Source organism: Crocuta crocuta, unplaced genomic scaffold, assembly GCF_008692635.1.
Source record: "Crocuta crocuta isolate KB4526 unplaced genomic scaffold, BGI_CrCroc_1.0 scaffold31, whole genome shotgun sequence".
NCBI lineage: Eukaryota > Metazoa > Chordata > Mammalia > Carnivora > Hyaenidae > Crocuta > Crocuta crocuta.
This window is the reverse complement of record NW_027528362.1, coordinates 2,191-24,844: the sequence shown is the minus strand read 5'-3', so window position 1 is coordinate 24,844 and position 22,654 is coordinate 2,191. Positions and strand designations below refer to the sequence as shown.

General features: G+C 50.4%; 1 protein-coding gene across 1 annotated transcript in view; it reads left to right on the top strand.

The window, feature by feature from the left end:
- The window catches only part of LOC144223251 (ATP-binding cassette sub-family C member 4-like), a gene marked incomplete at its 3' end in the record, with an annotated part of 99,890 nt that overhangs the window by 75,117 nt on the left and 2,119 nt on the right, over positions 1-22,654 (top strand). The window contains 6 exon segments of the mRNA XM_077753969.1: positions 1,892-1,981; positions 3,228-3,391; positions 5,002-5,127; positions 6,354-6,603; positions 17,191-17,292; positions 21,888-21,977. Coding sequence (XP_077610095.1) covers positions 1,892-1,981; positions 3,228-3,391; positions 5,002-5,127; positions 6,354-6,603; positions 17,191-17,292; positions 21,888-21,977 — 822 coding nt within the window.

The following is a 22,654-nucleotide window of genomic DNA, read 5'->3' as shown; positions in this document are numbered from 1 at the left end:
CTTTGGCACAAATAGTCATCTGCACTCTTTTACCATGTGGTTCTTGTTGTCAGGGACGGTCTGTGGATGACGATTCGTTTTTTAAAAAATTTTTTTAAATGTTTTATTTATTTTTGAGAGAGAGAGACAGCATGAGCAGGGGAGGGTCAGAGAGAGAGGGAGACACAGAATCCGAAACAGGCTCCAGGCTCTGAGCTGTCGGCACAGAGCCCGACACGGGGCTCGAACCCATGAACCGTGAGATCATGACCTGAGCTGAAGTCAGATGCTCAACCGACTGAGCCACCCAGGCGCCCCATGGATGACGATTCTAATTGGGTGCAGTGGTCTTGAGAATTTTTGAAAATGATCAGTTAAAACAATTTTATTTTAGTGCTTATTTATTTTTGAGAGACTGAGCATGAGTAGGGAAGTGGCAGAGAGAGAGGTAGACACAGGATCTGAAGCAGGCTCCAGGCCCTAAGCTGTCAGCACAGAACCTGACGTGGGGCTCGAACCCATGAACTGTGAGATCATGACTTGAGTGGAAGTCGGACGCTTAACCAACTGAGCCACCCAGGAGCCCCAAAAATCAGTTTTAGGATCAGTTCTGTATGCTATTCTGTCTTTAATTTTTAAAATTAGTTATCAGATATCTACTTCCATTGTGTATTTTCTGAATGAGGGATTCACATGTATTTGTATGTAAAATTGGCTTTAAAAGTAGTTTCTAATTAGCCTTCAGTAAGTAAGGTACCGAGGTGTGTATTTCTTTCCTCCAGTAGGGGCATTTCTTTCTTTTTTCTTTGGGGGGGCGGGGCCCTGTATTTTTTGTGGCTGATGTGCTTACATTTATGTAACACTTTGTATTTCCCAAAGTGTCTTCCCTGGTCTTGGCCCTTCCTTTCCATTCACATTCACACAGCCCCTTACCATTGCCTGGACCATCGGTGGTTCCTAATCCTCCCTCCTTATCAGAGTCGCCTGGCCAGTTACTTCTACAGCCTAATCTTCCTAGAGTTGCATTTCTCACTCTCATGTAAAAAGACATTTACTGCTCCCTTTTGTTTTCCGGACACTAGCTGGTTTCCGTTCCACCTTTCTAGCCAGATTTCAGATCCTCTTCACTCAGCTGCTTCTACATCTCCCTTCCCTCACTCTGCATGCTGTTCCTTGCGATCACAGTGTTCTTCTTCCCTCTTTCCATGGAGTTTCTCCTCCTCCTTGTCCAAGGTGTGTCCTGTCCACTGAGTCACTCAGTGGAAGCCAGGTCCCTGTGCTGCCGTCCTTATTGTCCATTTCCCGCTCGAATTACAGCTGCTTGTCCACACCACGTCCCACCTCTAAACAGGAAACACGACTCCTCAGGCATCCTGTCGCCTGGAGCACCTGGTGTCCCCCGCGTAGTGGATAGCAAGTATCCTGCAGCCCCGTCTAGGAACCTGTGGTCTGTCTAGGCAGCGTCTGGGGTTATTTCCATTTGCAGAACGAGGAGCCTAAGACCCAGAGTGTTATCATGACGTCACGTGCCGAATTAATGACTGGTTCCAGGTTTTTAGCCCGTCTCCTAATTTCTGTCCTTAGCCTCTCCACTCTCGTAGATTGTGGCTCACAATTACTTTAGTTGACTCCTGAGCATCTATCCTTTTATACTTTGGGCATGTCCAGATTCATCGAATAACGGGGTAGGGGAGTTTGCTTGTGTCCCCTCTTGCTCCCTAGATCCTCGTGGGACATGGCTGCCACCACATTAGTTGAAGGCTGAGCCCAGGTCCCTGGAGCTCTGCTGCCCCAGGTCATCCTGTTCTCCTGATATCACGCAAGACCCCATAAAAGTGCACGCCATTTTCCTAGTTTTCTAAGTGTGGCCTCCCTGGGGGAATATAACTCTCCGATCCCTCTTCTGTGTCAGGCCCTTCGCCTTAGTAACACAGCCATGGGGAAAACCACGACCGGCCAGATCGTCAATCTGCTGTCCAACGACGTGAACAAGTTTGATCAGGTAAGCCGCCCCTGACGGGTCCTCCTCCATTCCCACCCCCTCACTCGGTTTAACTTCTTGGAATTTCTGGTGCCACTTTTGGGTGTGGGCCGGACTGCTGTTGGGGACGTCAGGTAAGCATACTTTTTATCCAGTTCTCATTTCTCTGAGTGCAGCTTGGCTATAATAATACGTGTTGTCCGGTCGGGGAGGGTGTTGTTTGCCCAGTGTGTGCACAGTGTACTTCAACGAGACATAAGCAGATGTGTTCTCGACCCACTTCATTACATGGTCCTAATAGCCCTATAGGCGGGGGCCTTCTGAGCACGCATTGTTGCTATTGCCGGCCGACTTGTCTTCCTCCCGCTCTGAATGATGACCTTCTGGTGGACAGGGATTGTTCTGGGCCTTAGACATAGGAAGTCTTTGGAAACAAAAGCCAAATGGGTGACGCCCTAGGTGGAAACTAACTGTTCTTCTCCACCCACCGCACTACCCGGGACCTTGTAGCTGCTGGTCAGATCTGCATCGCACCAGACCACTTCTCTTTCAGTTATTCACTCATCAAACATGAATGAAGGCTCCTATTCAGTTTCAGGGATGAATAAGGCTTAGTTTCTGCCCTGGGGAAGCCACAGCCTATCAGGGAGAGAAATGTGCAAGTAATTACTAGAGACTGTAGTAGGTACCATAATACAGGCTTTTGTGACGTCCTGGGGAGCCCAGAGGAGGTGGGGCTGAATTTTGTAGTAGAGGAAGTTTGGGGGAACCCTGAGCCCATCTGTGGTGTAGACAGAATTGAGTCTTTTTTCTTTTTTCTTTTTTTTAATTTTTAATGTTTATTTATTTTGAGAGAGAGAGTGCATGTGCGTGCGTACAAGTGGGGGAAGGGCAGAGAGAAGGAGAGACGGAATCCCAAGCAGGCTCCACACCATCAGAACAGAGCCTGATGCGGGGCTCGAACTCATGAACCATGAGCTGATGCCCTGAGCTGAGATCGAGAGTCGGACGCTTAATGGACTGAGTCACCCAGGCACCCCTTGAGATCTCCTTCTAGTGCTGGTAGTCGAGTTCTCCCTGGATGTCCCCGGAGCCTTCCCTGTACTGTCCTGGATACTTGGAGTTTTGTGTTAGCAGGTTTAAAACCCACCGTGATAATTTCTGTGTAGGTTTCTGACTGCTCCTTCAGAGCACATTGTTTCCATACTGCGTGCTTATTGGCTTGTGTTTCCATAGTCCTAAGAAAGCATTGTCTTTCTCTTTTAAGGTGACAATATTCTTGCACTTTCTGTGGGCAGGGCCACTGCAGGCCATAGCAGTGACCGCCTTGCTCTGGATGGAAATAGGAATATCCTGTCTGGCCGGGATGGCAGTTCTGATTATTCTCCTGCCCTTGCAAAGCTGCATCGGGAAATTGTTTTCATCACTCCGGTAAGAGAAACATTTTCAAAAAATAGGTCATGTGTATTTGTTACTATTGTGGTCTGTGCCTTGCTTTGTTTGGTTTTTTATCTTTTGTTTTTTTAAAGTTTGTTTATTTTGAGAAAGAGACAGCAGGAAAGAGAGCTTTGGAAGGGGCAGAGAGAGAGAGAGAGGGAGAGAGAGAATCACAGAACCCTACTTGGGTCTTGATATCAGGAACCATGAGATATGACCTGAGCCAAGATCAAGAGCTGGAGGGGTGCCTGGATGGCTCAGTCGGCTAAGCGTCCAACTTCGGCTCAGGTCATGATCTCACAGTTCGTGGGTTTGAGCCCTGCGTTGGGCTCTGCACTGACAGCTCAGAGCCTGGAGCCTGTTTCAGATTCTGTATCTCCCCCTTTCTCTGACCCTCCCCTGTTCGTGCTCTCTCTCTCTCTCTCTCTCTCTCTCAGAAATAAATAAAAAAACATAAAAAAGTTTAAATAAAAAAGATCAAGAGCTGGATGCTTAATCAGCTGAGCCACCCAGGCGCCCCTGCCCCCTGCTTTTGTTCAAAAACAATCCAGACGTCTTCTATGACCTCCTCTGTGTGTCGGCTTTAGGCTGCCCAGGCTTAGCCTGTGGAGGCCCCAGCTTTCAGCTGGAGAGGGGAAGGCATCCATCCGCTGGCCCCTCCTGGCCAGCTTTTCGGGCACCGAGCCTCATAAGTGGTGTCTTCAGGCCTAATTTACATATGATGAAGCTATTTCAACATGTATTAAATAATGGGACAACTTAAATGTCTATTCAGAGGCCCAGTTCTGGCTGCCTATATTTTTGTTACACTTGCATTAGGGCCGTTTCCAGGTGTGTGTGTGTGTGTCTTGTTCGTAATTCAGCGTGTCCACTAAGTTATAAGCTCCCCAAGGGCAAGGCCGACCTCAGTTACATCTTCCTATGTCCCACAGTCCTAGCGGCATGCAGATAGACAAGTGGCTGGTGACGCAGAGCTTACTGGGGCTGAAGCAGGCGCCAGAGGCTGGAACAGGGTCACAGTCAAGGTTGTCAGGTAGAAGATGCTGTGCTGTTTGAAGTGCACCGAGTTCCTCTGTGCCTTTACTCGTGGTGTTTTCTTGATTTGGATTTTCTTTCCCCTCTTAGCCGTGGACATAAGTTCCGTACCTTTCGAGTCCTGTTCCAAAGCTGCTGGGGCTCAGAAGCTTCATTGCTCTCCCACCTCACCCAGGAGAATCCACCTCCCTTTCTTTTCCGCTCCCAAGCACTTTGTTCCCATTTTATTCTACTGCAGCCAAGTGTAGGGTTGTTGTTAGATGCACGTGCTTTCCGCCTCCCCTCCCCCACCGTGACCTCCCAGAATCGATGGTGTGTATCTGACTCTCTCTCAGGTCTTCCTTAGCCAGTCTTGCAGGGTCTCCAGAATATTTCTTGCATGGGGGCGACTTGCTGACTTCCGAATTGCAGTCTTTTTCCATTTGGATTTTGAGTCGGGGCTGCCTGTGCTGTGGGACACAAGCTGCCGTGGGGAGTCATTTGATCCTGGGTTTCTCGCGGCGCCCACTGCTGATAAGCAAAGTGGGGCTGCAGTGGCTGTTGCTCATCAGTCACATCTGTCCCCTTAGGAATAAGACCGCGACTTTCACGGACGTCAGGATCAGGACCATGAACGAAGTTATCACTGGCATAAGGATAATAAAGATGTATGCTTGGGAAAAGTCCTTTGCAGACCTCGTCACCAGCTTGAGAAGGTAAAATTTCCGTGTTATTTCGCGTCATGTTTCTGTACTTTTCAGTCTCCTGCTTTCACCGAATTGTTTGACAAATTGCAATGAAGTTTTCACTTTAAAATATGAACTTAGGGGCGCCTGGGTGGCTCAGTCAGCTAAGCGTCTGACTTCAGCTCAGGTGATGATCTTAACGGCTCTTGAGTTTGGGCCCCGTGTCAGGCTCTGTGCTGACAGCTCAGAGCTTGGAGCCTGTTTCAGATTCTGTGTCTCCCTCTCTCTGCCCCTCCCCTGCTCATGCTCTCTCTTTCTCTCTCAAAAGTAAACATTAAAAAAAATTTTTTTACATGTGAACTTAAATACTATACACCCCACCCCGTGCTTCTGCTCCTACAAAAACAAAATTCCAAATGTCTCCCGATACCGGAGATCCCAAACCAGCCATGACGGTGGTAGTTGAGAATACGATGTTTACACTGACGCTCTAATTTGTGCGTAAGTAGCATGAATAGGAAAATTACAGACTGGGCCAGGCTATTGAGATCAATGTGATTCATTCCAAAGAGAGAAACAGAGCCATGGAGACACTGGGCCTTTTTGTTTGGCTTCATGTTCGTAGGATGTTTTTCAGTCTCGGAGTTAAATACTTGACTAGCTGTGCGCTCCAGCCCGCGGCCCCTCCCCGGCAGCCTCTGTGCGCTCTTGCATTTCATGGGTGCACCTTCCTCTGCGTCGGGTGCACTCGGCTTCGTTCTCCCCTGGCCCCCGGCAGGCCCCACCGACCCGGCCCGTCTCCTCAGTCCTGCTCGCCCGCATCCTGCCCCGGCCCCCCTGTGCGGAGGGAGACCCCTCTCCTCTGCGTACCCACGGGGCCTGCACTCGCCGTTTCTGTCCAATGCACACATTCTGGGCTGCTTATTCTCCACTCCTCATCAGTTCATGAGCCCCCGGAGGGGACGGGCCGTGTCTGCCGTCAGCAGGGTGCCCAGCACAGGACCTGTACTCACACGTGCTTGTTGAGCGAATGCTCAGACCTGGTCTGACTGACCCAGCACGTTGACGTGCGACGTGACGCCTCCCTTTAGTGAAGGTAAGGGTCCTGGCCGTGTGCTGCAGGCTGTTTCCGGAACGTGAGGGACTATTCGTCCTCCTCTGTGTCCACTGCCTACATGGGGACCACACGCAACAGGCACTTGAATATACCACGTGAATGTTGATGCTTCCTTGAAATCCCATATCCTCTTTTCCAGGAAGGAGATTTCCAAAATTCTGAGAAGTTCCTACCTCAGAGGGATGAATCTGGCGTCATTTTTCGTCGCAAGCAAAATCATTGTTTTTGTGACTTTCACCACCTATGTGCTCCTCGGCAACGTGATCACAGCCAGCCACGTGTTTGTGGCCATGACGCTGTATGGGGCTGTGCGGTTGACAGTCACGCTCTTCTTCCCTGCGGCCATTGAGAGGGTGTCCGAGGCGATCGTCAGCATCCGAAGGATCAAGGTTTGGTGACCTTTTTAAGTTGTAGTTGAAGTTGGATTTTAAGCATAACACCCGACTGAGGTTTTTAAAATTTTTTATTGTATTTTTTAAGTTTGATTTATTTATTTTGAGAGAGAGTACGAGCAGGGGAGAGGCAGAGAGAGAGGGGGAGAGAGAAAATCCCAAGCAGGCTTTACCACGCTGTCTGCGCAGAGCCCGATGCGGGGCTGGAACTCATGAATCTTGAGATCATGACCTGAGTCGAAATCAGGAGCTGGGTGAATAACCGACTGAGCCCCCAGGCACCCTAAAACGCCTGCTTTTAATTGGGTGTCCTCATGCTGCGGTTAGGTGCGGCTTAACTTTCTCAGCAGCAAAGCTTGTAGTCATTCCAGAACGTTGTACATATTCCCCTCCCCTGTCTTCTTGGGGGTGTGCCCTACAGAGAACTAAGTCAACGATCATTTATGGGGGCAGCGATATAAATAGCAGCGTCACAGGGCTCTCAGTCACCTGCGGGGCGATTAAGATGTCTGAGGAGGAGGAGAATGAGCAGATCTCTTCTGTTGTGCCAAGCTGAATGACTCCATAGTGACCGTCCGCGCTTCGGGGGGTTAGGGGGGAAGGGGATTCCTCTCTGGGCCAGGAAGGGGGGAGCTGCAGAAGGGCCCTGCCCCCTTGGTGGGGAGGCGGCCTCGGCCTCAGTGTAGTTCTCGCTGCTCGCAGGTGGGTTCTGTCCCCCCACGGATGCCTGCCTGTGGTCTCTGAGGAAGTCTGTGGATCTCCACCTTTTGTCCCCTGTCCGCCTTTTACTTGTTCTTCCTGTCTCAGCCCANCTACCTTCTTTTCCCAATTAGCTGTCCCTACATCACCAAGATGCGGCCCGACGCAGTAGGTGCTCAGGTATTTGTGTTTATAAATAGGTCTCAAATGAAGATAAATTGTCTCTGTGGAGGAGGCCTAGGCATGAACTTGAACTTGAGTGCCTGGGCTTTACAAAAAATCTAGTTTGTTCCTGTTCCTCCACAGCAATGGATGTGGAGTAATGTTTCTACTAAAGTTCGGGGGCTCTCGGTATGCCATAAAAGCTGAGATTTTTTAAGATGAATTAAAAAAAATTTTTTTAATGTTTATTTTTGAGAGAGGAGACAAAGCACGGGCAGGGGAGGGGCAGAGAGAGAGGAAGACACAGAATCTGAAGCAGCTCCAGGCTCCGGCCTGTCAATGCAGAGCCTGACGCAGGGCTCGAACCGACAAAGCACGAGATCATGACCTGAGCCCAAGTCGGATGCTTAACCGATTGAGCCACCCAGGCGCCCCCCCAAAGCTGAGATATTTTTTATGATGAAATTTCTATCCTATAAAAAATATTACCCCTGAGAGAGATCAGTCTTAGGGGACCAGTTCTGGTCCCCAAGTTGATCCTTCTTCCTGCCAGAGGCTTCCAGCAACTTTGTTAAGCGGTGGTCTGTGCGTTTCAGTGAATGTCCTTTCATGTAGCTTTGCACTTTGAAAGAGCACATCTAGGGACACACTTGGGCTACAGTGATGTAAGCACATGAAGAACTTTTCCAGACGCCTACTTCCCATGCACATTTTTTGTCGTTTTGTGATTGTCGTGGTCGCAGCCAGCGCTTACTGAGGTCCTGACAGCACTTCGGGAGCCCTGGGGTCCCCATGTGGCCGGTAAGGAAACCGTCCCTGCCGCGGGTGAAGCCGCGTGCCCATCCTCACACCGCCTGTACCCGACGCTCCAGGGTTCTTCCCAGACCCTGGCCTCTTACCCCTCCCCCCGTTCTGTCCCCCACGCTGCCTTCCCGGGGCCTCCCGGCACGCGGAGAGTCTCCTCACACGTCGTCGTCATCGTCCAGTCCCACTCTGAAGAGGCCTGCAGGGGTTCCTGCCCGATAAAGCTTTAGGCTCTGGTCTTAAGGTTCAACTGGCCCGTGTTTCCCAGCGCACGACCCTCCATTCTGGTGGGGGGAGGGGCTCGTCTCTGTGATGTGCCACGTTCACGTGCACTTTGGGGCCTTTGCCCGCACTGTCCATCCTGCCGGTTGCCTTCTCTTCTGTTCTTGATGTAGGTAAATGCTGCCGAGTCCTCCGATGCCCACAGCCTCCCTCTAGAACTTCTGCTCATGCTAACCTCAGGCTTCCATATTAAAAACATTTTAAGTTTCTCCATTTGAGAGAGAGAGAGAGAGAAGCAGAGGGAGAGACAGAGGGAGAAAGAGAATCCCAGGCAGGCTCCATGCCCAGCACAGAACCCAGCGTGGGGCTCTGTCCCAGGACCCCAGGATCATGACCTGAGCCGAAATCAAGAGTCAGGTGCTCGACCGACTGAGCCCCCCAAGCGCCCCAGGCTTCCCTATATGCGTGCAAGGCCAGCACCACACCGTTCTGCGCCATGTCACGTGGATGGTTCTGACTCGCTGGGGCTACACTAAGCCCCCCGACAGCAGACCCTATCTGATGGTTCTTCTGCGTACGGCCAGCACATGTTGGGCGCCTGATGGGCGTCAGATACATACTGGCTTAATGCAAGCAGCGGTTACAGGAAAGGGCTGGGACCAGCAGAGGTGCATGGTGGCCCAGTCTGTTCTAGAAGCCAGAGAGGAACGCAGTGAGGAAGCTGACTGGCGTTAGGCATTCCAGGAATGGTGGGCCTTGGAGAGGGGCTCGCCTCAGGGGAGCCGGGTGTCATCCAGAATGCGCACAGATTGGAGTCGCCCCTGTTCTGTGTGTGCATCTGTGCATCTCAGACCAGCTTAGCTGGACTTGGTGGACTTTCTAAAGGGAGGAGCTGTGCTCTGTCAGTTTAGACTCTGCTGGCCTGGCTTCTGAGCTAGGCTCTTAGGCCTTATAGATAGAAGCATCTGTCTTCTTTGGTTAAAACCATTAGTCTTACTGGCCATCAGGTAATAAGGGAAGATGAAAAGAATGTGGGTTTAGGCTAAAGTGTATCTTGAATCCGAAGGCAGTCTAGAGACAGAATTCCCTCTTCTTTTGAAGGCCAGTCTTTTCTTTCCTCTTAAGGTCTTCAACTGATTGGGCAAGGCCCACCCACCATTATGGAGGATAATCTCCTTTAAAAACCCACCGATTTAAGCGTTAGTCTTATCTGGGGCTGCCTGGGTGGTTAAGGCAGCCAACTGCCTCAGCTGGTTAAGCATCCAACTTTGGCTTAGGTCATGATCTTGAGGTTTGTGAGTTCGAGCCCTGAATTGGGCTCTGTGCTGACAGCTTAGAGCCTGGAACTTCCTTCAGATTCTGTGTCTCCCCCTCTCTCTGCCTCTCCCATGCTCATGCTCTGTCTCTCTCTGTCTCTCAATAATAAATAAAACTGTTGAAGAAAAAAAGTGTTGGTCTCATCTGAAAAGTACTTTCACTGTAGTATCCAGATCCGCTTGAGCAAATATTAGGGGACTGTGGCTTAGCCAAGTTGACACATAAAGTTAACTGTCACACCCAGTCGAATCTCCCGGCTCCTCTTTGATCTCCCCAGATGTGACTTTGTCCTCCCTTCCTGCATGTGTGGAAGCCATCAGTTTACGGATGTCTCTTCCCTGACCTCCAGGCTTTTGGTGACAGTTCAGTGCCCTGTTCCTCTTTGTACCCCTCCCAGTAGATGCTCAGAAGACGCACCCCTCCCGGAACTCTCCAGCTCCTCTTTGTTTGTGAGATTGTGCAGATACCCAGAAGAATTAAGCTTTCTTTTAGTGGAAAGGGGGCACTTTCATTCTCTTATGGATTATGTGATGCATAAAATCGCGTGGTACGAAAGGGCTCTTGCAGAAGGTTTTGAGGGAGTTGTGGCCAAATATGTGGGTGGGACTTTGGATTGCTTTTCTGCTAAAATGCAGCTGAACTGTGTCTGAGGCTTGAAATTCCTTCCCACAGAGATGTGTCCGGTTGCATCAACAGTATGACCTACTGAGAATTCTGACTTTTCCTGGGGCTGACTTTGTCAAACCACTCTGTGTCCTGGTGAAGCATCTTTGATTTGGGTGGGAAGCCTAAGTCTTCCCTCCTCTGCACGACGTTTCTGGCAGGAAGGGGGGCCTGGGGAGTTAGAGGTCGTTGAGCAGAAGTTGTTTCCAGTAAAGGTAGGACCAGGGGCCCAGAAGGGTAGTGAGAGAGGGGTGGTTAGCCTGGCGGACTGCTTCGTGGTGGCTTTGAAGAAATTATTGAAGATTCTTTTTTCCTTTAGATCTTAGACTCTCTTCCAACCCGTATGGTTTCTAGAACCCTTTAAGAAATTTCGATCTCGAGTACATCAGAATCACCTGGAGGGCTAATGAAAAGGAACTCATTACAGTGCGGAGCCTCTGAGTCCCTGGGTCATGTGGGCCCAAGGTGTCTGTGTCCTAGACAGGCGTGCCTGTGTTACCTGAAAACATGCCACGTGTGGGAAACGTCGCCCCCTCTGTGGGGAAAAAGCACACGAAGCCAAAATGTGCGTGTAAAAATAGAAAAGATGTCATCGGGGTCATGTGAAGACTAAAATCAGTGGAGAGGAGAAATGGACACCTGTCTCAGTTTGTACTAGACTTTTGGGGACCCATTTAGAGTTCCTTGGGTCACCGCACACGGTAACTGAGCACCTACCTTAAGCCTGGGGCTGCGCGTATACAATGATAAGCAAATGCACAGAAACTCTGTCTGCCTGGAATTTCCATAGCATCAAGTGGGGGTTAATAAATGCTCACATGAGGACGTTTGCTGTTAATGTCATTGTGTTTTGTATCATCAGTCCTTGGGAGAAAAAGTCTGATGGGGTGCCTGGGTGGCTGAGTCAGTTAGGTGTCCAACTTCGGCTCAGGTCATGGTCTTGAGGTCCGTGGGTTCGAGCCCCATGTTGGACTCTGGGCTGACAGCTTGGAGCCAGGAACCTGCTTCGTTTTCTGTGTCTCTCTCTGCCCCTCCACTGCTTGTGCTCTGTCTCTGTCTATCTCTCAAGAATAAACAAACATTAAAAGAAATCTTTTTTTTTTTTTTTTATAAGAAAGAGTCCAAGGTCCTATGAGGTGCTTTGCAGACACCGGTGTAATTTTGGAGGTGGAGCTTCCTGGGAAGGCTGAAGGAGTTCCCTGGAGAATTACATGTGGGGGCGGGGGGAAGGGTTGGTTGGGGGATAGGATGCTGATACTTTGCAGTTCGGGGGGGATAGATGTGTGGCAAACCTTTTAAAAAGTGTTTGGTGCACCAGAAGGAGGTCCATGTATTTGAGGAACCAAAATGTCTGAGGATGCAGAGAGGAGAGGCCCGAACAGGGGACACAGCACCTTACAGACAGCATGAAGGGTTTTTGTGTTTGCAGAGCTCACTGTGGCTGCAGCCTGGGGACCAGAGCAGAGGAGGTGGGCCTGGGGATCTAGACAGAGCAGGATCACGTGTTAAGAGGCTAATGCCGTCCAGGAATGGGATGATGCGGTTTGGATTAGGCTGAACTAGACGCGATGAGATTCGAGAGCCGCTCGAGCACGTACCTGACAAAGGTAATAGGCAAGGAATGGATGGGCTGAGCCAGTGTTCACTCTTCACCTGCCTCTCACCTAGATGTGTTTTGTGCAGTTAGAGGTAACAATGGCAGCAGGAGACGGAGAAAAGATGCGCTGAGTCCACTCACCAAAGATGTGCCTCAGGACGAGGCGACGTTTGGCTTGTGAGGTTTGGCTCCCAGAAGCTTGGGAGGCACCCGGAAGTTGGCTGTGACACTGTCCCCTGCAGCTGGGGACTCTGCAGGTGGGCAGAACGTCCTGGAAGACCGTGTTTGCGAGTCCCAGGAGATACATCCGGCACATTCCTCCACCTTGGGGATGGCGCTGTGTCCACAGCCCTGGGGGAAAGCCCCGCGTGGGCTCTAGAGGGTAGTCTTCTCTTCCACACGCACTTTCAATTTCCTTTCTCCCACGGACCGAAAATGAAGGATTTATTATGAAGTTATAGGCCCAGGAAGCCCCTTCGGTTTTTCTCTTGGTGACATTGAACGAGTCCAGTAAGATCATAAAAGATCTTGTCTTTATTTCAGAGCAGTGGGAGTCGTAACGAGGTCTACACCCAGTAAAGTGTGTCTCCGGGGTTATAGTGTCCACAGAGCTGCTTAGGTTTTTGCTGACCAGCCGCTCCGAAGCCAGTCCTGTTGGCTTGAGTTCTGACGGCTGGTGCTTTCCCGCATGACCTGTTCTGGGTATGCACGTCGCGGCTTCCATGTCAGCGTTTTCATCAGCCCGAGTTCTAGACAGCAACCCAGCCAGCACATATGGCACCTGTGCAAGCCGTTCGTGTGTTGAATGGAGTCTCATTTAACCACAGGGAGACTCTGACCTCTTTCTCCACTCCATCCTGTTATTTACGGACAGATGCTCGGTAGATTTACTGCCTCACTCTGCACACGGTTTCTCTTTTCTCTCTTTCCTTGAAGGTGCAGAATTTCTATTCTGAAATGCCCATACTGAATTTTGAATTTTATGTCTTGGTAATACCCGTGAGCTAAAATTCAAATTTTATTCTGTCTAGACAAGATTTATAACACATATAACTTTTTGCTTGCTGCTGTGTTAACTCACATTGTGTATGACTATAGTGATATGATAGTGATTAGATCTGCTTGAAGCAGCCGTAGAAGAGTCTGTCTGTTTCTTCAGGGGATATCATGATGGGCTGACCCTTTGCAGGCTCAGTGTTAAGTTTGAGCTGGGCTGTTCATAAGTGGGTGAAGGGAATGGTCCTCTCCCTCTCCATGACTTAATATCCCTTTGAGGATTCAGAAGTAGGGTGGGAAGGGTGTGCCTGGGTGGCTCAGTTGGTTAAGTGTCCAATTTCAGCTCAGGACATGATCTCACAGTTGGTGGGTTCGAGCCTCATGTCAGGCTCTGTGCTGACAGCAAGCTCAGAGCCTGGATCCTGCTTCAGATTCTGTGTCTCCCTCTCTCTCTGACCCTCCCCTGCTCACGCTCTCTCTCTCTCTCTCTCTCTCTCTCTCAGAAATAAATAAAACATTAAAAAAAAGTTTAAAAAAAAAAAAACAGGGCAAGTGCCAGCTAGGGCCCTTGTGAGCTGGTTCCCAGGAGGATTAGCATTTGAGATGGGCTGGGAAGGATGGGTTGGTTCAGTACTCAGAGTATCAAGGTGGAGGGCACTGGGGAGTGTGGACTTAGGTGCTCGCGGGTCATGGACGGGTTTTAAGCATGGTGGATGTTCTCAGAGGTGTTTCAGCGAGATCAGCAGGAAGTGGTGGGGCTCCTGGGGGGCTCAGCCAGTTAAGCAACTGACTTCAGCTCAGGTCATGGTCTCATGGTTCATGAGTTAAAGCCCCGGGTCAGGGACCCTGCTGTCAGTGTGGACCCTGCTTCGAGTCCTCTGTCCCCTTCTCTCTGCCTTTGGCCCACTCACACTCATTCTCTCTCAAAAATGATTAAACATTGAAAAAAAAATAGGAAGTGGTGCTTGGGGATAGGTTCGGCGGTGTTCGGGATTTTGGGGAAGGAACTAGGGGGTAGAGGGGGACGGCAAAAAACCGTGTTAACGTTGTAAATGATTGGTAGTGAGATTCTGAAATTAACATTGTTTCAAGAGGAGCGAAGAGTTGGAGGGATCTGAATTGTGGCAGAATAGACAAGAGTTGGGTGATGGTGGGAGTGGGGTGTGGCGAGACAGACTGGGCCATGCTGGGCCTAAAGCCTGCAGAGGAGCCCTCGGACCATCGTCTGTCCGTTCTGCTCTCCCATTAGACACGGGCACGGGCAGAGAGGAAGGTTCTCTGCGAGCCTGGGTGAGGGTAGAGTGTGTGATCACACCCTGCCCCCCGCAGGCTGGGTCTTGGAGAGAAATGGGCAGGAACACGTTTTCCTGCACAGAGAAACTTTGCATTTTCAGCTTTAATCAGGGTAGACAAGATTTTAATGACTTTAAAGAGCGCTTATGATTTTTAGGGTAGCAGTTGCATCTGTGTTGTTTTCCTAAAACATTTTCACACGCTTATTTCAGCTGCTTTTCTTGTACTGGTTCGGAGGAGGTTTGCCTGTGGGTCCTAGAGTGCAAATTACGCAGGTCATTTTTCTCTCCTGCAACAGCCTTCGCGAGGTTGCATGTCGGTATCCTCGCACGGGGGGAACAAAGTGCCACAAAGTAGGTGGCTCAGAGCGACGGAAATGTGTTGTTTCGCAGTTCTGGAGCCAGAGGTCTGAAGTCTAGGTGTCCGCAGGGTCGTGATCCCTCTGAAACCTGTAAGGGAGAGTCTTCCCTTGCCTTTTCTAGTTTCCGGTGTGGCTGGTAAGCCTTGGCATTTCTTGGCTTGTGGTTGCCATCACTATAAATCTCTGTCTTGGCCGTTTTCTGCCTGTATCTCTCTCTCCTCCTTTATCTTCTCTTCCTCTTCCTCCTCCTCCTCCTCTTCCCCCTTCCCTTCCTTCTCCCTCCTCTTCTCTCCTGCTCCTCCTCTCCTCCCCTCTCATCCTTGTCTCTTTTTCCTTTAGAGGTTTTATTTCTAGGGGTGCCTGGGGGCTCAGTCGGTTGAGCGTCTGACTTCGGCTCAGGTCATGATCTCACGGTTCGTGGGTTTGAGCCCCGCGTCGGGCTCTGGGCTGACAGCTTGGAGTCTGGAGCTGCTTCGGATTCTGAGTCTCCCCCTCTCTCTGCCCCTCCCCTGCTCATGCTCTGTCTCTCAAAAATAAATAAATGTTAAAAAAAAAAAAAAAAGGTTTTATTTCTAAGTAGTCTCTGCCCAACGTGGGGCTCGAGCTCACAGCCCCAAGCCCAAGAGTCGCACGCTTCACTGACTGAGCCAGCCAGGCGCCCACTGCATCTTCTTACACGGACACCGGTCATACTGAGCTGAGGGCTCCCTGTACTCCAGTAGGACCTCACCTTAATCAGTCACATCTGCAATGACCCTGTATCCAAATAAAGTCACACACTGAGGTAGCTGGGGTTCTGACTTCATCCTGTCTTTGGGAGGGCACGATTCACCCCATAAGAAGTTCCGTGGCTTGTGTGGCATCCTGTGGCCGTAGGACCCAGACGCTTTCTTTCTTACTGCTCCACTGTCCTTGGCCTTGTAGCGGGGCTCTCGCACAGAGTCGTGACGCTGAGGCTTTTCTTTCCCGGAAGCAACTTTATTCGTGCCAGCACCGCTCATGTGGGCTCATACCCGAAGAACTGAGCTCCGAACGCCGCGTGGTGTAGTTTTCTATATGGTTTTTACTTTTTTGTCTCCCATATGCGGTAACACACAAACATGTAGTCTGAATGCGTGGTCTCATGTTACAGGGTCGTGAGGGATGTTGTCACAGACGGATATAGCCAGGTTGCCTTGAGGTTTTTGTTCTTTTTTATTTTTTTCCCCTTCTCTTTCCTGAGGGAGGGGACCCAACCACAGTCTTGGCTAAGCTGCTGACTTCCAAGGCCCAAGCCATTGGGTAGAGGAAGGTTCCTGGACATGATCACTTTCCACTGGCCTGAACTTGATCACCTGGCTCTGCGGGAGGCTGGGAAGAAGGCTCCTTTTTGTTTCCACAGAAGAATGAGAGCCAATTTTGAGGGCCAGTAACAGTCGCTCCCACAGCGGGGGTAGAGGTAGTAGTATTGGATGTTTATTCCATTTCTGTGCCAGTGAGGCCTTTCTTGTTGAATTAGGTCTAGCTTCTGCAGAGCCAGAAGGAGTCTCCCTATGTATGTGATGGTGTTAGGTTTGTAATGGTGAGCATGACTTGGTTTGATTCAAATTGCACCGAGTAGCCGCTGTCCGGTGTGGACAAGAGCAGGATGTGTGGCAAATACCTTCTCCTGCTGTCGAGAGGGTATTTGCTAAGGAGAAAAGATGAGTGATTATGAAGAGATGCTTGTGAAAGATATATTTTTAAGTAGGCTTCATGCCCAGCGTGGAGCCCAACATGGAGCTTGAACTCAGGACCCTGAGATCCAGACCTGAGCGGAGATCAAGAGTCAGATGCTTAACTGACTGAGCCATCCAGGTGCCCCTGATTTTTTTTTTTAGAATGATGATAAGTGATAGTTCATGACAAGAATGATGCATTCATGTGACGCGTACAGGGGAAAGGAACGTGTACCCAAGTGCCCGGGGAGAGGGCGTAACCAGTAAACGGGCGGAGCCACGTTTTCCATTCAGAGTCTCTGCCATTGGTTACAGCTCCCAGCCTGTCCTTTTCGATCAACTCAATTCCTGAAGGCCCGGGGGTGGCCTTCGTCTGTGTGCCCAGCATCTCACGTGGTGCTTGGCACATGGTGGGATTGGGTAAATATTTATGGGATCACTTCCTACCAACTTCTTTGTTTGTTGTTAGTAACACCGGAGTACAAATGACGGTGTCCAGGTTCTCAATGTGTGCACTGCTTGGAGCTTTGTTTTCTCTTGAGGCAAGATTCAGTATACTTGTTGAGAAGGTCACAAAGTTAGCTCTGTGTGTGTGTGAGAGAGACTCTATTATATAATTACATAATACATACTGTGTTCTGATGTGAGTCCACCTTGTAAATACAGTTGGTAAAATGATACAGAGGCTGCTACATTGCAAATTCCAGGAAAGCAATTATTTTTGCTTAGGCTTTGTTCCTGCAGCTCATGCAGCCTTTTTCCTTCTTCTGCAGAACTTTCTGTTACTTGACGAGATCCCACAGCGAACCCCTCAGCTGCCGTCCGATGGTAAAATGATAGTGCACGTGCAAGACTTCACTGCCTTTTGGGATAAGGTAACCGATCTGCCTGTGCGAGATCACAACTCGTAAAACACAACAGGGGACGGAGATTTAATAGAGAAATTTTGAGCTTTGTTTTTTTTTTTTTTTAACACACCATATGAAACATGACTGGCATTGTTTTCTTGAAAGTCTATTATAAACATTCTCAAAATCAGGGATAAGATTTGTAGTTATTGGGGATTAAGTATACAATCAGCCCAAGACATACGACGACATGTTGCTCTTTAGCTCATCGTTAGGAGAACTTTCTAGTACGATCACATTGTTTTTGGTGATAAGTTTGCAGTGTCTCTATTTACAGCAGGTAAGTGATACAGTCCGGAAGGGGTTAGGTAACAAATATATCACAAATGGTTACAGAGGAGAGACTCTGGGGCATCACTGTATGTGTTTAACCTGACGCTGTCAGACCATCTCCTTACATACTGAGCGAAGCCCCAGACATGGGTGTGTCCTGTGGGGCAGGGTGAGGGCTCCCCTGTTCTAAGCTTCTGGAAGGTGCTGGCTGCTTGGGGGCAAGCAGGGGCAGGGAGGCGGCAGCCGGCGGGCACGGTAAGTGCCAGCGATGCCCGGCCTCAGCCTTCCACTGTGTGGCAAGCGGACAGCTAGGACAAGTGAGGTCACGGAGATTTTCTGACACCTGCTTGGTTTAGGACATTTAGGCAAACGAGAAAAACAGGAGAGCTCCAAGCTCGCAGCCTCGCTCCCTTATCAAAAACCCGGAACACTTTCCTTGGCTGCTTCTGTGGCCTTCTCTGCACATCCTCCTGGCTCAGGTCAGGGCGGGTCCGGAAAACAGAACTCCCAGCACGCGAGCAGCAGTGAGTTACCTAGGCAGGGAAAGAACAAGAAAAAGCCAAGAGGGCACGTGGGGAGGCAGCCCAGAGACTCTCGGAGGCGGGAGGCCGCACCCCTCCCCGGGTGGCGGGTGGGGGGGGGAATCAGGGAGGAGGTGGCCTCCCGCAGAGGGTCACCCGTTGGGAACAGAGCTTGGGAGCCTGACTGCCAACAGGAGCGGGGACAGTGGTGTGAGGGAGGGCCCGCCCCGTGGGTGCTGGTGGTGCAGGGGTGGGTGCGGGGCCGGCCCCTCCCCTCTCCTGCCTCTGGCCTCACACGGGTGCGCTCCAGGGCTGACCTGCAGTTGGCTTGGCAGTTGCAGGAGCCAGTCCTGAGCACAGCAGGGGAGGCTGAGGACGAGCCCAGAGCACACGGGTGCTCACCCGCCACTCCTGCATCCCTCCCCGCGGTCTCCCTTCCTTCTCTAGGCTGCACGTATGCAGACTCTGGAACCTTCCTCTCTTCCCATGCCGGTGACTAAGTGTCGTGCGGCAGTCGTGGGTCACGTTTGGCTCCCTGTTTGACGCCCGCCGCCTCTACTGACAGTGCAGAAGGCTGTCCCCAGACGAATAGAGCCGTGTCGCGCACATGCACGCAGGGTGTTAGGTACACAGGTGCCTGGCCTCACGCGCCCCTCCCCCGCCCGGTGCTTCCCTGCAGGGTGCGCTTGAAGCACTTCTAGAAAGCCCCCTTCCAGTTCCTTCTGTGGGTGCCGGTGAGTTAGGCAGCGCTGAGGTGGTTCACACCCCCGCATGGTGACCCCTGGGCACATTTCGTCTGCACCGGACTGTGCAGCACTGTACAGTGAGCCCTTCCGATCTCCCCGGAACTGAGTCACATGTTCTCAGACTTTCTCTGCAGCTCTTGCGCTGAGCACAGAACACCCCCATCCTGTTGTCCTGGCCTTGTGGGGGGGGGGGGAAGACTGTGCCTCACACTGGGGGGTAATTAGGGGCCGACAGGAGCCCTAGGGCGACAGAGGGGCATGGACACTGCGGGTTTGGGAAGGAAGCTGAGGCCGGATGCAGTGTATGCCAGGCTGGGCGGCAGAAGGAGGCGGATTTTTGAACCACCCACTAGACGGCTGGGTGGGTAGGTGGGCAAAGGTCCTGGCCCCCACCTGGTTTCATTCATGAAATGAATGCACTCAGGTTGTGTCTATGCTTCACAGCGTGTGTTTGGCTAGAGCCTCTGAGTCGCCCCGGGGCGGGGATTTTCATCCATCTGGTTCACTCCCGTGTCCCCAGGGCCTAGTGTCCCCAGGGCCTAGTGTCCCCAGGGCCTAGCCCGAGTCTGGCACAGAGTGAGGGCTCAGTCGGGGCTTCTTGCATCAGCCTCTACGGAGCCCCAGGGTAAGGGAGCACTCCTGAACTGTCCCATGCTGCCCCCTTCTGGTCACGCTCGAGCGGTGCCGGGTCCTGGAGCCGAGCCTCGTCTGGCCCTAACAGGAAGCTCAGAGGCTCAGGGGACGGGAAGCCAGTGTCATTCTGTGGCTTATTACTTTGTAGATGGAACTGAGTTAGAAACAAAATGTAGTAAAGTAGGAACTAGTTGTTAGACACGAAGAGAGGAGTGGAGAAGCTTAACAAAGTGTTCCTACGTATTGAAACCCAGCTTCTTAATGATAGTTTTTATAATTCCGATCAAATCTGGGGCTGGTGTTTTGGTGTGTGTGTGCTTAAATGTAATCATCCTTGTTTTCGTATGTACCCGCTTTATGACTCATTATCTCCCGAGATAGTTTTCATTTTGAGGATTGCCCAGACCTTTTACGTGCGGGCATCGTGTCAATGGTGTGTGTACCCACTCCCGGCGCAGGGGAGGGCACAGGGGAGGTCCCGCAGCAGCCCGGCTCTGCACCTCTTGGTGGGAAGTTAGCTGCTTTTGGTTATCCGTGGGTTGCATCCTTCTCACTATCACCCCCACAGAGTTGAACTTGCAGGAAATGTTCCGAACAGCAGCTTTGTACATTTCTCTGGCCTTCAGGTACCCGGAGGTCTGTTTCTGAAGAATCCTTTCCTAGGGACGTGGGAGGCGGCAGTGCCTCGGGTCCACTCATGGTCAGCTTCTATGATCGTGGGAGGACATTTCCTTTCCCCGGCTGCGTTTGCAGAGCACCAGCCCCTTACAAGCCCTCTTCGGAGAGGACAAGCCCTCTTCGGAGAGGGCCTGGGACTCACACACGTCCACTAGATCCTATGCTCTGGGGCTGTGCTCCCAGAAGCATCCCACGGGAAAGGAGGTGGAGATTGTAACAGTGCGGACAAGGCCCATCATCAGGATTGCCCCCAAATCGTAGCTTTTTAAACAGATTTCACCCTAAACAGTTCCTATCAATTTTCTTCTGATAGTTTTCCTATGTGGGTTTGGACAAACAGTCTTCTAGTTGGCGAATACTACTGAGGTTCTGTGATTTCACTTTAAAACCGTCCTTCTACTTATTTGTACTCTCTGCCTTTGCTTTTTTTTTTTTTTAAAGTTTATTTATTTTAAGAGAGAGAGAGAGAGAGCATAAGCAGGGGAGGGGCAGAGAGACAGAATCCCGAGCAAGCTCCACAGTGTCAGCACAGAACTCAATGCAGCGCTTGAACCCACAAACCGTGAGATCATGACCGGAGCCGAAATCAAGAGTCAGATGTTTAACTGACTGAGCCACCTGGGTGCCCCATTTATCGAGTGTTTTCTTAACACTGAATCTCTTTATTGTAGAATTCATAGAATGTTTAGGAATATAGCTTCTGATTAGCATGATTTTTGCTTTATCCTTTACCGTTGTGTTGGATTGTGTGCTGTACATGTGTTTTCTACAGTGGAAGTGTGTGTTGTACCTGTTCAGCTGGAGCCGGTAATGCACAGTACAAGTGTAGACAGACTTTATTTCTCTGGTCCATGATAGCATATACTAACTTACTCGTTATTTTTGTTGGTGTTAAATTTGAGCTCCAGCTATAGCCTTGACCACCACAGAGAGGAGCCTTTTTGCCAACAGTGACTTTATAATGCCAAATGCCTTCTTGCTTTGTGAGCATTACTCAGATTCCTTCCTTCTCAAATGAGAATGGCGAGGTTCTGGAGATTTCTGGTTACTGATTACTAACGGGCCCAGCATGCCATGTACTTATACTGCCACCTTGTGGGGGTTAATGGAATAGAAGCTTAAAACCAAGGGTCATGTAAACTTGAAAACCTCCCATACTGACTGTTCTGTTAACTATATTCTTTTAACATTGGTGGGCGCCAAGAAGTTTTCATTTCAAAAGGATGCCTTGTCATTTCTGTGACTTAAATTCTGCGGGTGTCTAGAACTGGGTTCATATGCAGATCTAGTAAGAGAACAGGTCTTTGGAAAGACAGCTAAACCCCAAAGAAATATAGTTGAGGGGCGCCTGGATGGCTCAGTCGGTTGAGCATCCAACTTTTGATTTTGGTTCAGGTCATGATCTCACAGTTTGTAAGATCGAGCCCCAGGTCGGTTGGGCTCTGTGCTGACTGTGTGGAGCCTGCTTGGGATTTTCTGCCCGCCGTCTCTCTGCCTCTCCCCTGCTTGCTCCCTGTCTCAAAGGAAATAAACATTAACACACACACACACACACACTCTGAGTGAAGAGGACTCCAGGACATGGTATCTTCAAATAGGAAGGGGAGAGATGCAGGTTATGTTCACATATAAGTGAACATTACAGAATTTTCTTTTTGAGGTAATTTGTGTTTATTGAAATGTGCCTTATTTTGTGAACTTTAATTTGTAGGCATCAGAAACCCCAACCCTACAAGGCCTTTCCTTCACTGTCAGACCCGGGGAATTGTTAGCTGTGGTCGGACCTGTGGGAGCAGGAAAGGTAAGTCCTTCTGTCTTTATGCGGCTCGCTGCCACGTCCTGTGTGAAGTTCTTGGGGCTGGGCTGTGTGCAACCCAAGTGTGAATTGGGTGCATCCGGAATGGCGTTTCTCAAAACGTGTTCCACGGAGCATTCATTTTGCAAGAAGGTCGCACGGCCACATCGATTTGGATCGTGCGCATTGTGTTTTTCTTGGTGCTTCAAGTTGCACAGTTTGGAAGCGCTTTTCTGGAAGGTGGAGGTCTCCGTGAAGGAAATTCTCTACGTGACTGCGATTTGGGATGGAATGACTGAGAAAATGGGACTTCTTTTTGTCAGAGCAGATTCTCCAGGAAGTCTGGAGGTTGTAAAGGCTCTTCTGGGAAGCTTTAAACATTTCCTTATGCGGCTTACCCAGTCACGTCAGCGCACAGGGGTGGATGTGCAGCCATGCGCGTGGTACCACGCTCAGAGCAAAAGTCGCAGATGTCGGAAGCCTGGGGTGGTTTTGTCATTCTAGAAGCACCCGTGTCCTGGGACGGGTACGCAAAATGATGATTTCAGCTCAGAGTTCCGAGCACGCTGCTAGTGGTAGTGGTAGGTATGGACGCGCCACGTCCGTATGTTGTGAAAGACTTGAAGGAGGTGTGCATGTGCACTTAGCCCTGTGCGTCTGAAACACCAGAGCAGGGAGCACTA